The 13,172-nt window shown below is 43.5% G+C and overlaps 1 protein-coding gene and 1 long non-coding RNA gene across 2 annotated transcripts in view; both read left to right on the top strand.

Moving 5' to 3' along the window:
- The first annotated feature begins 3,401 nt into the window (after nt 1-3,401).
- LOC147163303 (E3 SUMO-protein ligase ZBED1-like) lies at nt 3,402-9,897 on the top strand. Its single transcript, XM_086095207.1, has 8 exons — nt 3,402-3,470; nt 3,857-3,971; nt 4,142-5,074; nt 5,424-5,469; nt 7,360-7,410; nt 7,536-7,557; nt 8,786-8,876; nt 9,698-9,897. The coding sequence occupies exons 1-8, from the start codon at nt 3,402-3,404 to the stop codon at nt 9,895-9,897; spliced, it is 1,527 nt and encodes a 508-aa protein (XP_085951333.1).
- Nucleotides 9,898-10,427: 530 nt separating this feature from the next.
- Nucleotides 10,428-13,172, top strand: part of LOC147163302 (uncharacterized) — a 34,246-nt gene continuing 31,501 nt past the window's right edge. The window contains exon 1 of the long non-coding RNA XR_015097123.1: nt 10,428-10,547. This is a non-coding gene — a long non-coding RNA (uncharacterized LOC147163302). The remainder of the gene's footprint in view (nt 10,548-13,172) is intronic.

Raw genomic sequence — 13,172 nt, 5'->3', positions numbered from 1 at the left:
GAATCACAAAAAAATTTAAAACATAAAAAAATTAATTATCAAATTCATATGTAGTAAAGTGTTGTTACCAGCTCACAACGGATCACAATACCACCCATGGGTTTAAGATATCATTTAGTGTTTTTGTTTCAAATCTTAGGGCCGGCCGGACAAGATGCTTATTTTCTTGTTGGGTCTCCATAATAGCCACTTTACAGTCAAAACATAACCTAAATATTTGTTACGTTTGTTGTATATCCTACATATATGCATTTACCCCATATTTACTCTTGCTAAGTTTGTGAAGCATTTATTCTGTGAAGGGGAGCATGACCCATGCCCCTGTCATCTTCCTTGACAAGTGTCAAGAATGGTGTGGTTTGGTGGAGGACCCAGTCGCAGGGAGGAAAAATAGCCAGGCAAGGATGCAGTTGATGGAGCAAAAAAAATATTTTAATTTCTATAAAACAAAAGCGAGCTTCCAAATTACCAGGGAAACCAAAACAACAAGGCAAAACGGGCAGCATGACACGGGGGGGGGGGGGGGGGGGGGGGAAGCCAAGGCAAAATCGGGCAGCATCACATGGGGAAAAACAATGAACCGACACAGACAGAGGGGAGACAGCAGACTAAATACACAGACACTAACGACACAACAAGACACACCTGGGGCAAGACACAAGTGGCTGAGGGCACTGATTGGATCACACGAGGAAGGGCAGGATCACACTTAAACAAGACCAAGGGAGACACACAAGGAAAACAGAACCCAAAACATGACAGAACCCCTCCCTCAAGGGACGGCTCCCAGACGTCCCTAACACAAAAAAGTCCAAAAACAGGGCGGGCGGAGGGGGGCACGGAGGCGGGAACCTGGCACACCCATCAAGGCCAGTCCGGGGGGCGTCCCGGACGCCAGACGAGGGGAGCCCGGCGGCGCCGGTCCGGAGGGCGCCCCGGACGCCACACTGGAGCAAAGGGCGACCACAACGTGCGCTGCCAGACAAGGAGAAGACGGCAGTGGGACGTGCACCTCCTGTCCACACTCAAGGACTTGAAACCGCCATCCATGGAAGAGGTGAAGAGACTTTGTACGAGAGCGACCGAGGCAAGGGGCTGCAGCGGCACAGGCGGGGATGCCCGGGGCGGCAGCGGCGAGCCGGCACGGGGACTTGAGGCTGCCGTGGCAGACGTGGCACAGGGACTTGAGGCTGCCGTGGCACGGGGTCTTGAGGCTACCGTGGAGGCGGCAGACCTGGCACGGGGGACTTGAGGCTGCCGTGGAGGCGGCAGACCTGGCACGGGGACTTGAGGCTGCCGTGGAGGCGGCAGACCTGGCACGGGGACTTGAGGCTGCAGACCTGGCACGGGGACTTGAGGCTGCCGTGGAGGCGGCAGACCCGGCATGGGGACTTGAGGCTGCCGTGGAGGCGGCAGACCTGGCACGGGGACTTGAGGCTGCCGTGGAGGCGGCAGACCTGGCACGGGGACTTGAGGCTGCCGTGGAGGCGGCAGACCTGGCACGGGGACTTGAGGCTGCCGTGGAGCCGGCAGACCTGGCTCGGGGACTCGAGGCGGCAGACGTGGCTCGGGGACTCGAGGCGGCAGACGTGGCTCGGGGGCTTGGGGCTGCCGCGGAGCCGGCAGACCTGGCACGGGGGCTTGAGGCTGCCGTGGAGGCGGCAGACCTGGCACGGGGACTTGAGGCTGCCGTGGAGGCGGCAGACCTGGCACGGGGACTTGAGGCTGCCGTGGAGCCGGCAGACGTGGCTCAGGGACTCGAGGCCGCAGACGTGGCTTGGGGGGCTTGGGGCTGCCGCGGAGCCGGCAGACCTGGTTGGGGGGCTTGGGGATGCCGCGGAGCCGGCAGACCTGGTTGGGGGGCTTGGGGCTGCCGCGGAGCCGGCAGACCTGGTTGGGGGGCTTGGGGCTGCCGCGGAGCCGGCACGGGAACCTGGGGCTGCCGCGGAGCCGGCACGGGAACCTGGGGCTGCCGCGGAGCCGGCACGGGAACCTGGGGCTGCCGCGGAGCCGGCACGGGAACCTGGGACTGCCGCGGCAGACGTGGCTCGGGGACTTGGAACTGCGGCAGACGTGGCTCGGGGACTTGGAACTGCGGCAGACGTGGCTTGGGCACTTGGAACTGCGGCAGACGTGGTTCGGGGACTTGGAACTGCGGCAGACGTGGTTCGGGGACTTGGAACTGCGGCAGACGTGGTTCGGGGACATGTGCTTGGCTTGGCGGCGCTTGGCTTGGCGGTAGCTGGGTGAACATGGCTTGGGGTGGCGTGGCTGAAGCAGACTTGAGAGCAGGAACTGGGGCCACATCAGCCTGCCACCATGGGGAGTGAGGAGCAGCAGGGATACTAGAAACCGAGGATACAGAGACTGAAGGAACGTGACGAGAAGAAACGGGATTGGGTAAGGAACCAGGTGAAGTGGGGACTAAGTCTTGACGTGGCGGTAATGTGGGGCTATGAGGTGCACAAGATGGGGACCGGAGTGATGAACTTGGCGGGGACCGAGGTGACGGGGGTGACATGACCCGGTGTTAAAATAATCCGCAAATGAAAACCGTGACGAAAACATGTAAGGGTCTATGCTGGTGAAAAAATCCAAATCGGTGTCTAAATCGGAACTGGAATCTGTAAGTGCATTAACCAAAAAACAGCCTTCTTCATCATCATCATCGGTGAAGTCTGTGTCTATGAAACAATGGGGTGACAAAATGGTGTCATAGGGCAGGGACTTAAGTGAACTAAGGAGATCGGGTGAATGGGGAACAGAGGACAAGGCGGAACCAGCCAGAGAAAAAGAACTTACATGAAGGGAATGGGATTGGGTGGCAGGCTGACGGTGCTTTCGAGCCGACCGACAGCGTGCCGATCGGCAACGGGAGCTTCCCGCTGGGTCTGATCGTGGTCGGTTCATTCTGTCAAGAAGGGTGTGGTTTGGTGGAGGACCCAGTCGCAGGGAGGAAAAATAGCCAGGCAAGGATGCAGTTGATAGAGCAAAAAAAAGATTTAAATTTCTATAAAACAAAAGCGAGCTTCCAAATTACCAGGGAAACCAAAACATGGGGAAAACTAGTGATGGCAGTGCGACACTGAAGCTTCGATACAAGCTTCAAACCCTGAACTACAATTCCATAGAACCACTGCTTCAAAGCTTGTTTTGGTGCGGAAAAAGTCACGTGACATATGACGTCCGAAGCAGCGACTGATTCGTTGTCCAAATGAATCACTTGCCTGGTTCGCGGTCCAATCACGTGATTGTCGATTCTGACAGGTGAAAGAGTTTTGAATTTGAGCGTTAACCCTTTATAACCGCTCTAAACAATGTACTATTCGTGGGTTGTCGGTGTGTTGTTGGTGCTGTTGAATTGTCATTGCCTTGCGTTGCGTTGTTACATTTGGTCATTCATGGAGCCAGCCAGGAAGAGAGGTCGTTCTGAAATGTGGGAATACTTCAATCTGATCACTCCTGATAAGGTAGGTGTGCTGGCTGTTTAAAGATATGTATATAGATCAGAATCAGATTTTTTTTTTAATTATCCCCGGGGGACAATTATTTATTGATTTATTTTTTCGAAGGGCATTTTTTTTTCGAGCCGCAAATTAAATAAAAAACGTTTTGACTTGGACGGGAATGGAACCCGAGTTACCCGAGTGGCAGGTGATAATTTTACCACTGAACAACCAATGTTTGGTTGTAAAGCTTATATAAATAGGCTTTACCTTTTTTACTTTCTTCAATTGATTTGACCTCAGTCAGGTGCATGTGTAGAAACAGTATATGTAATATGATTAGTGTACCCATTTGGCTATAGCTTTATACAATCAAATTGCATTTTTATTTAAAAATGCTTTCTCTACAGGTCCAGTGCTTAGTGTGTGCTACTGAACTGAAGTATCATGGGAATACTTCCTCCATGATTAGGCACTTCACTGCCAAGCATGGAGTTGCTGTTAACCAGGGGAACACAAATCAAGGTATGCTATATGTATTAAACTATTCTTAACTAGACACACAAACACAATATGATATGACTGTATTCCATGACTCATAGGCCTGCTTCGTTTAAGTGCAATTTTACATAAATTCTTATTTTCTTTAATTCATTTTCTTTTTATTTCTTTGTGTCTTTACTTTTCTGTCTTAGTGGACCGGAAGCCAAAGCTGGATGAGGCTCTTGTGAATATGGTAGTGAAAGACTCGCAGCCTTTTTCCATCGTGGATGACTGTGGCTTCAAGGAGTTTGTGGCATTGCTTGATCCCACATACACTCTTCCATTCAGGCGGGCTCTAAAGAACATGGTGCTCCAGAAAGATGAGGAGGAGAAGACCAAGGCCAAGGCGGTCATGCAAAGGGTAGAGGCTGTGAGCCTAACTGCTGATATGTGGACCTCCATTAATATGGATGCATATCTAGCAGTGACCTGCCATTATGTAGATGACTCTGTGAAGCTGGCCACAGTGCTTTTGGGAGTGGTGCCTTTCCCTGAAGCTCATACATCAGTTAACATTACTGCTGCAATGAGGTCTCTCATGGAGAAATGGGGCAATGAAAGCAAAGTGACCTCTATTGTAACGGATGCAGGGGCTAATATGGTAGCCTCTGTCAGAAGTTCCAATTTAAGACATGCACTTTGCTTTGCCCATTCACTAAATTTAGTGGTGAAGAAGTCCCTTGATTTAACTCCTGGCCTACAAGACCTTCGCACAAGGGCACGGAAAGTTGTCACTTTGTTTCGAACCAGCACAACAGCAAAAGAGAAGCTCACAGAAGTGCAGGAGCAGATGCAGCGTCCAGTGATGAAGCTTATCCAGGAGGTGGACACACGCTGGAACAGCACCTTCCTCATGTTACAGTGCCTTTTTGAGGAGAGACAGTCAGTAGGGGCAGCTCTTGCAACGCTGAAAACAGAAGTAAGACCTCTGTCCTCTGAGGACTATGAAACAGTTGCTGCATGCCTCCAATTGCTTGCCCCCTTTTACCAGGCAACAGTAGAATTGTCCGAGGAGAAAAGAGTCTCGGGGTCAAAGGTCATCCCAATGAAAAAAATGTTGAGGCTATACTTGAATGACACTATTGGTACAATAAGCCACAACACTGCTGCAATACTGGGACAGAACTTATTGTCAGGGATGCAAAAGAGGTTTGACCCTACAGAAACCCAAACAGCAATGACGCTTTGAACGCTGCTGGATCCAAGATTCAAAAAAATTGGATTCTACAATCAAGTACAGGCACAAGCATCAATACAACGACTGACCGCACAATGCTCACAACTGATGACATACACACCACCTGACACACTTACAGAAGAACAGCCCTCCACATCAGCTCTACCAGCACCAGCAAATCCATCATCCACTTGTAATTTTTTTTAATTACCTTAAACCTTACAGTACTGATGGTTAATGTCATGTTTGTCTTTCAGATACTAACCTTTGGCACACACTGGACAGAGATGCTTCGGAAGCAAGGTAGGGAAGGAATGCCACAGCAGACGCTATAGTGGAGGTGCAGCGTTATATGACTGAGCCACCCCTGGACCGATCAGAGGATCCACTGGTTTACTGGCTGAACCACCAAAATGTGTACCCTCATCTGTTTCAGCTTGCAAAGCAATTTTTATGCACGCCAGCATCGTCGGTCCCTTGCGAGCGAGTTTTCTCTAAATGTGGAGAAGTTGTGAGCAAAAAAAGAAACCGGCTCAATCCAAAAACAGTGGAAAAAATAATGTACCTCAATAAAAATCTTTGAGTGTCCCCCATGACCCCCTGTCAGTTACACAAGCACACCCAACCTATGCCATATCTTACCAGCACTTTCTCCTCAATGACAAAATACACACATTCATCAGTCTTTATTTGTCAATAGAACATGCTATTCGGTCTTAGTGTGAGTCCATCAAAGATTTTTCAAAGCAAAGATGCTTTAAATCCACTGCAGCCTTGCAGTTTACCAGTAGAGGTCACTGTAACTGAAGCTTCGAGTAATGAACCTATTTTCAAAACAATTGGCTCAAGTGGTTCAGTGCTTCACAAAAGCTTCATTTGCCCATCACTAGGGAAAACAACAAGGCAAAACGGGCAGCATGACAGGGGGGGGGGAAGCCAAGGCAAAATCGGGCAGCATCACATGGGGAAAAACAATGAACCGACACAGACAGAGGGGAGACAGCAGACTAAATACACAGACACTAACGACACAACAAGACACACCTGGGGCAAGACACAAGTGGCTGAGGGCACTGATTGGATCACACGAGGAAGGGCAGGATTACACTTAAACAAGACCAAGGGAGACACACAAGGAAAACAGAACCCAAAACATGACAACAAGAACAAGAGCTGTGGACTTACCGCAGAATGGTACCGTGTCTGGAATGTTTTATGATTGAGGCTTAACCTTAAAACATATCTGTATTTTATAAAAGTCAGGGCTGCGAGTTTGTTTAGAGTGTGGAGAGGAGATGCGAGCTCTCTTGTCCGCTCTCCTCGGCGAGCAAAAGAATATAAATCTCCTGTCCTCCCCTCAGATCGTTGTCCACTAAATGCTCCAGGTTGCCTAAACCTGAAATTAACACACCCTTGTTTTTCAAAAGTGTAATATAACCTTATTTCTAACATTCTCCATTTTTTAGTAAAGTATGTTTTGTTTTACAGTTCAATTCATTTTATTTGATGCCATAAAAAATGTTGTCCATGCAAGTCAAAATCTGACTTTCAAATGTACCCAAGGAATTTATAATTGCTTGAGAGGGTATTGTGGGACATTCACAATATCCTTGTTGTAATCTTATACAGTGTATATATCATATATTTTCCTTCCAGTGTAAATTTAAACCAGGATATGCAATTTGGGTGTACAGTACTGTTATAGTTTTGTCATTCATTACTCAATTTGTCATCAAGAACATCGTGCTTCAGAATCCAATTTATCTAATAATGTGTGTCTAGTTAGTAATTTTAGTAATTTCAATCAGCACTCCTGCCTTTAGCAAGTCCTTATCACTGGCCAAATGTATCTCTACTTTAGCATCTTATTTTCAATAAATAGTTTTTAGCATAGATAATATTCACTTCTTTGCTCTGATTTCCACTTACTTACATGCTGTCTTTACACCAACATCAGAATTACTTAATATTCAGAATTCACAAGGAAGCAGGTTAAACAGCTCTTCATGTTCAGTTTGAAAAAAGAAAAAGAAAAACAAAAGTACTGTCATCTCTACTCCTTACTTCCTCAAACACCGACTTTTCCCATCTTAGTACCTACTGTTTCCTTCTACCACAACTGTTAGTCGTTACCACTTATAATACATGCTTACGTCTTAAACCTTTTAATAATCTTTTCCTCTTCAATGCCAGTACTTATCAGGTCCTGCTGGGGAAGATCAGTTCACTCATCAACAACAGGAGGTGAAACAGAATTCTCTCAGGAAAACATTTTTCAATGTAACCAATCTTTTACACAAATCTTAGGGCTACATTCAATACAAAATTGTTAAGGCTCTTACTTATAATTTTTGTGTTGTTCCAATTAGGATCTACATGAGTCACTGTCAAGTTTGTTAGTACATGCAAACACCACAATAATATCCAGTAAGTATTTTTAAATTTAGTCAATAAGGGTTTAAAATCACTACCTTTCAATTTAATAGTAAATAGTCCATAGTCTTTTCGAGTACATAAGCGTCTTATTCTGTTAGAAAGTCAAGAAGTCATTGCAATCCCACATAGAAACTTCTATCATTCAAGTGATATTTTTTCATTCACACATGGCCTTCAGTTAACTTTCCAATTTGGGAGTGTAGTCAAAAAGAAAGTGTAGGTTAGCTGAATTATTGTCCACAGAAAGTGAAGGAGTGGAGTCACTCACTCAGGGTCAGAGTGATAAGGGAGAAACAGAGGCCTCTCATATAACACACACATCTGTTTATCATCAACAACACCACCAGTGTTCTAAACACTTTATCGAATCACACTTTGAATTCATCCACTAATTCTGCATTTTTATTTTACTAAACTCTAATATCATTCAAATTTCAACAAACCGTTTCTTCTTATTCATATTAATTAATAAAATAAAAAATCTTCTCAAATGTCAGTCTAACACTTAATGCCATCAATATATCAAAAATTAGAAGTACATTTTCATAACTTTAAGTTGATTAACTTTACTACCTCCTTATTGAATGAAATGAATACTATGTGACTTCTACATGCAAAAACTACAACAATGGACAAAATCTGTGTTCTTACAAAGATCCCTTATAGCCCTTAAGAACTACATTCAATTATTAAATTCAATGTTATAACACCTTCTTTTTTAAGTTATTTAAAAAACATTATTCACTTAAACAATCATCAGAACTCCACATATTTGTCTGCCATTTAATCACATTTTTTATTGCCAATCAAACCTAGAATAGAAATTGTGTAATTGTGTAATAAATAATTTACATCGGTCACCAATCATTTCCCTATTATCTGTACTTTTGTCATATTAAGTTGTCCATTTAAGGAACAAAAGTACACAGCTATTTCAAATATTTCTTCATCAAAATCTCCTCTTTCATCTATGGTCCTTTGTTAATTACTAAATATTAACTTATTTTTAGCCCTAATTTACTTCCTTTTTATTTAACTATTCTCTCTCTTTTCAAACACACCTAAACATGTATTATAGTTCTCTTCTTGCATGCCTCCAGGACACATTTACAATAACTAATTCCTCTCAACAAGGCAATCCAACCGGGGTCTGTGCAATTCTCACCTCCCCCCCTCTCTAAAGGGGTGGATGACCAACAATCAGCAGGTGTCGATCAACTCCGCTACAAGAATGGCCAATCCAACTGCTCCACACAACCATGGCACAAGAACAAGTACGGACCGACCACCGATTGGTTGCCACTCACCAGATAGGTGTAATCATAAAACACACTCACCCCCTCAGGATTAGTCACTGAACAGACGCCTTCCTTAGTACATATATTCACAGCGATGCAAATTTTGACTTACTTTTAATTAGTACTATCTCATATTAACTCCCTTGAGTACCAACCCATACAATTAAACCTCTTAGTTATTAAAGGTAACCTCATTCAATCTCACAATGTTTGTATTTTATTTATTTCTCTCTCACAAATTTCCCCTGAGGGCCGGGTATTAACCCCTGACAGGACCACTTTCGGCCCACACACCTCAGATTTGATACAACTAATTTCTTATTTCCAACTTTATAATTGTACAGACTTAATAGACCCTGCCTAACAATCCCTTTTACACAATTTAAACCCTTCTAGACTTCTTTTTAGACTATAACACACAGACAGACAAACACACACACGCACGTACGGGCCCACAAGACAGACACAGACTAAGTGAAGGGAACAATTTACAAACAACATTTACACAAACGTTCCGACGCCGCAATCTAATTTCCAACTCATATCTCTCACATTATAAAAGTATTACTCTTTCAGACAATATGACATACAGTCTGACACACACAAGAGCTCACAGAGACAAAACACAGACACAATATATTTCACGGAATTTAAGTGTACACAGGACTCCACTGTCATTTCTCTACGGAATTTATCGGACTCTGCCGTCCCTCATTTACCTGCCTTTTACTAGTATTCACAGGGTTTTAATTCTTAATGTGCAATGACCTCCAATCATTCACTTCCCCCTATTTTAGATTCGGCCAGGAGGAATTATGACCCCCTATCTCAGCGCTACACAAACACAAAAACACACACGCAACAACAAAACACGACATGCGTCCTTTTCTCATCTCAGGGAGCTGCTGTTCTGGATTGCCATCAATCCGCGATCCCGGGGAGCGAACCGAAGGCCGATCGGCCACTATCAAAAGTGGATTTAGATTATCAGACCTAGTCTGGCTGTGCACCGGCTTCAATCGTCGACAGTTGTTGCGCTCCGGGACTGCAGATATTTTGGTATTCGGCTATCAGGACCAAAACATTTTGTTTTTGCATTTTTGTATTGCAGAATTGCGTTTTATTGTGCTATTGTATTGTATAGTTGTGTCAAGGTTACATTTAAATCTTCCTCAAATGATGCAACTCTGTGATACAGTTATTAATGACCACACCAAAGTTTGTCTTTCTTCAGAAAAGAGGAAGTGGATGCTCTCAGCACCAAATGACTTCCTGCCTCTACCTCCTTGCTCTGCACATTTATTCACAAGAAGGCGGAACAAAAGGCAGTACTAAACTCACAATGATAAAAAACATGCATCTGGTGTGTGTGTGTGGTTGTCGCATTTCAATTGCAGCAAATAGTGAAGTGCTCATTTATGAACTTATTTCCCAATTTTTCCAACAAGTTGATACTTTTATTTTGAAGAATACAGGAAAAGGTCTCATAAACCGGTAGGAACTGACGTAAGTAACTGTCATGCCATTAGTAGCGCCGTCTTCCAAGTGCAGAGAAGACGTGTGCGCGCCACAGGAAATCAGAGAAAACTGAAGTTTACAACTAATTCAGTGAACGATTCTTTAGCACCTGGCTGAGAAGGGAACAAGGTTCGTATTTCATGTTCATTGTGTAATTTACGCATAGTAAAACGGTACTGTTTTTGTCCACTGGAGTGTGCTAACGCTCCTTGGTAAATATTTAGCAATGCTCTTGCTCAAGATTGTTTTATTGACTAAGAATCTGTATTTCTGTATGGTTTATTTTTGTTTTAAGGTATTTATAAAAGGCAACAGGCAAAGTTAAAATGTTTATTTACAATATAAATTGTATTCAAGAGATTGTCAAGGCTATAAAAAGGTAATAATTTAAGGCAATTAATTTATAGTATATGGTAAGGTGACCAAATATGTCCTCTTTTTGGAAGTACATACCATTTTCTTACATCCTGTTGGGGCATCCGGGGATTTGATAAATTCATGAAAATGTCCGATTGGCATTGCGTGACTAATAGGAGGTGAAGTACACTGCGTAACTGCGACTAGCACCACAATTTCAAGGCCGGGGCAAATGTTCTCTTTTCTGGAAATGGGAATATGGTCACCCTAGTACATGGCTTGAATACGGTAAAAGGATACACAAAACATACCGTTTGAGTTATTAATGGCAATTTTTGTTTAATTGTATTGTAGCTCTTACAGTGTGTTCACACAAAGGAAGGTTTAATAAAAGTTGTGAACCATCAGTTGAAGAGACCACTTTTATTTCAACCGAGGATGCTACAAAATGTTATAGAGCATACATATTTTATTTATTTTACATCAATACATTACATTATTTATATATGTTATATTGTACTGCATATATATTTAATATAATATATATTTTTTTATGACTTCTTGTCCAAATAAATATGAGATCATGACCTGGCACCCTGAATCTGACCTGCTGCTGCTGTTTACAGTTAAAGGTATCTCATCTCAGAGTGTTAGCGCTGTTGATAGATGGATGGCTCACTTATGTTGTTGTCTATACATTAAAACCCTTTACAATGAAAAGGTCCAAGCCCTCAGGTACTGCACTAAGAAAGCGGCGAATGGAGGAGGAAAAAGGGGCCCAGGGTAGAGGCATGTATGTCAGTCTATCACAATTGTCTATAAAAATAAACATCAAAATAGCGTTAATTTTTGTAATTTTTTTTAAATTTCCCGTCAATTGTTAACAAAAAGGGCGTCCGTCATTGACCTCATTATTTTTTATATGTATCTTACAAAAATGTGTTCATTGTTCAAAAACATTTTGTAGTTAATAATGGCAGCACAAATTGCACTAAACAGTTGTATTGCACTGTACTTACGCTATTTATTTGTATTACTTGTAGATGTCTGGGGGGGAACTACAATCTACACTTTTGCCTAGGGCACCAAATCACATAGGGCTGTGTACACAGCCCCTTGAATTTCCCCAACTTGTCCATAATGAGAGATATGATACATATTGGAGCTGTAGTAGTTTGTTGCTTGCCATGGCAAGCTACTACAGCAATCAGAATGAGAAAATGTGTTTTTTGGTGAATACTTGGTGAATACTTTGGAACATTGGTCATTGTCCCTTAAATGTCCCCAAATTGTCCAAAATCAGAGATATGATAAATATTGGAGCTGTAGTAGGTAGTTGCTTATCATTGCCAGTTACTACAGCAGTCAGAATAAAATAAAATAAAAACCTTTATGGTGATTTGATGATACATTACCCTGGAGAATGTAATTTGTAGACGGTCCCTAAGGTAGACGGTAGGAGTGAATATCAAACATTGAACGTCAAGCCAACTTTTTCTCGCTTAACCCATCTCCATGGCAACGCTCCAAGTCCACTACAATACTAATTTAAGTGCGGTGTTTGAACACATACTATGAGCCATAACGTGTGGTGCTAGTTATCCAAGCACTGTAGCATAATGTTCAGTTGAATTACACTGCCGACAGACGCCCTATGTTGAAGAATGCATTCTTAATTGTTCTCTCGTTAGCATTACATTAACACAGTAGTCAACATTACAAGACCCCAAATGTAATGCATCTCTTCACCTGTTCTTTTCTTTCTCATTTATTCTTTCGTCTGTCCAATCCAATCCACTAACGTCCGCTGAAACGACAGGTGCCGATATTGACGTTTTGCGCATGCTCCATGTACCAAGGAGGACCTGTTCAGTGAAGGTGTGGCTGCTACTGTGCCTGCCAAAATCCATCCATACATACATTATGACATAGGCCTACGAAGTGGAACCGGAGGGAGACAACGGTCCACTAAATGTATTACAGTGCATAGGCCTACCATACCATGGACTGATATGTTGTGATAATTAATTACTCGCACGTCCCCAGCAATTAATTCAATTTCCCATTATCCCTATTCTTTAAAACAGATACATCTTAAACAATTTTTGAAGTAAATTTGGACCTCATTGGTCTAGCACAGAGGTGGGCATCGAGGGCCGAAGTCCTGCAGGTTTTGCATGTTGCCCTTCTTTAACACAGCTAATATATGATCCTGCACATCAGCAAGCTCTGCATAAGCCTGATAACGATCCTGTTGATTGGTATCCACTTGTGTTGGAAGTGAGAAACCTCCAAAACCTGCAGGACCGAGATTGCCCATTTCTGGTCTAGCAACTTAATTTTTGGGCAACATTTTGACCAGATTCGATATGCTAAATAACGTTCAACCCAATTTAA

Source organism: Leptonotus elevatus, chromosome 14, assembly GCF_054856555.1.
Source record: "Leptonotus elevatus isolate MCC_2025b chromosome 14, RoL_Lele_1.0, whole genome shotgun sequence".
In the NCBI taxonomy this organism is placed as follows: domain Eukaryota; kingdom Metazoa; phylum Chordata; class Actinopteri; order Syngnathiformes; family Syngnathidae; genus Leptonotus; species Leptonotus elevatus.
This window is presented reverse-complemented; position numbering and strand designations above follow the sequence as displayed.

Excerpts from the sequence above, each read along its gene's own strand:
- LOC147163303 (XM_086095207.1), top strand. The coding sequence starts at position 3,402 with ATGGAGCCAGCCAGGAAGAGAGGTCGTTCTGAAATGTGGGAATACTTC. Across the intron at positions 5,470-7,359 it reads AGAGATGCTTCGGAAGCAAG|TACTTATCAGGTCCTGCTGG; the intron begins GTAGGGAAGGAA and ends CTTCAATGCCAG. Across the intron at positions 8,877-9,697 it reads CAACCATGGCACAAGAACAA|ATTCGGCCAGGAGGAATTAT; the intron begins GTACGGACCGAC and ends CCCCTATTTTAG.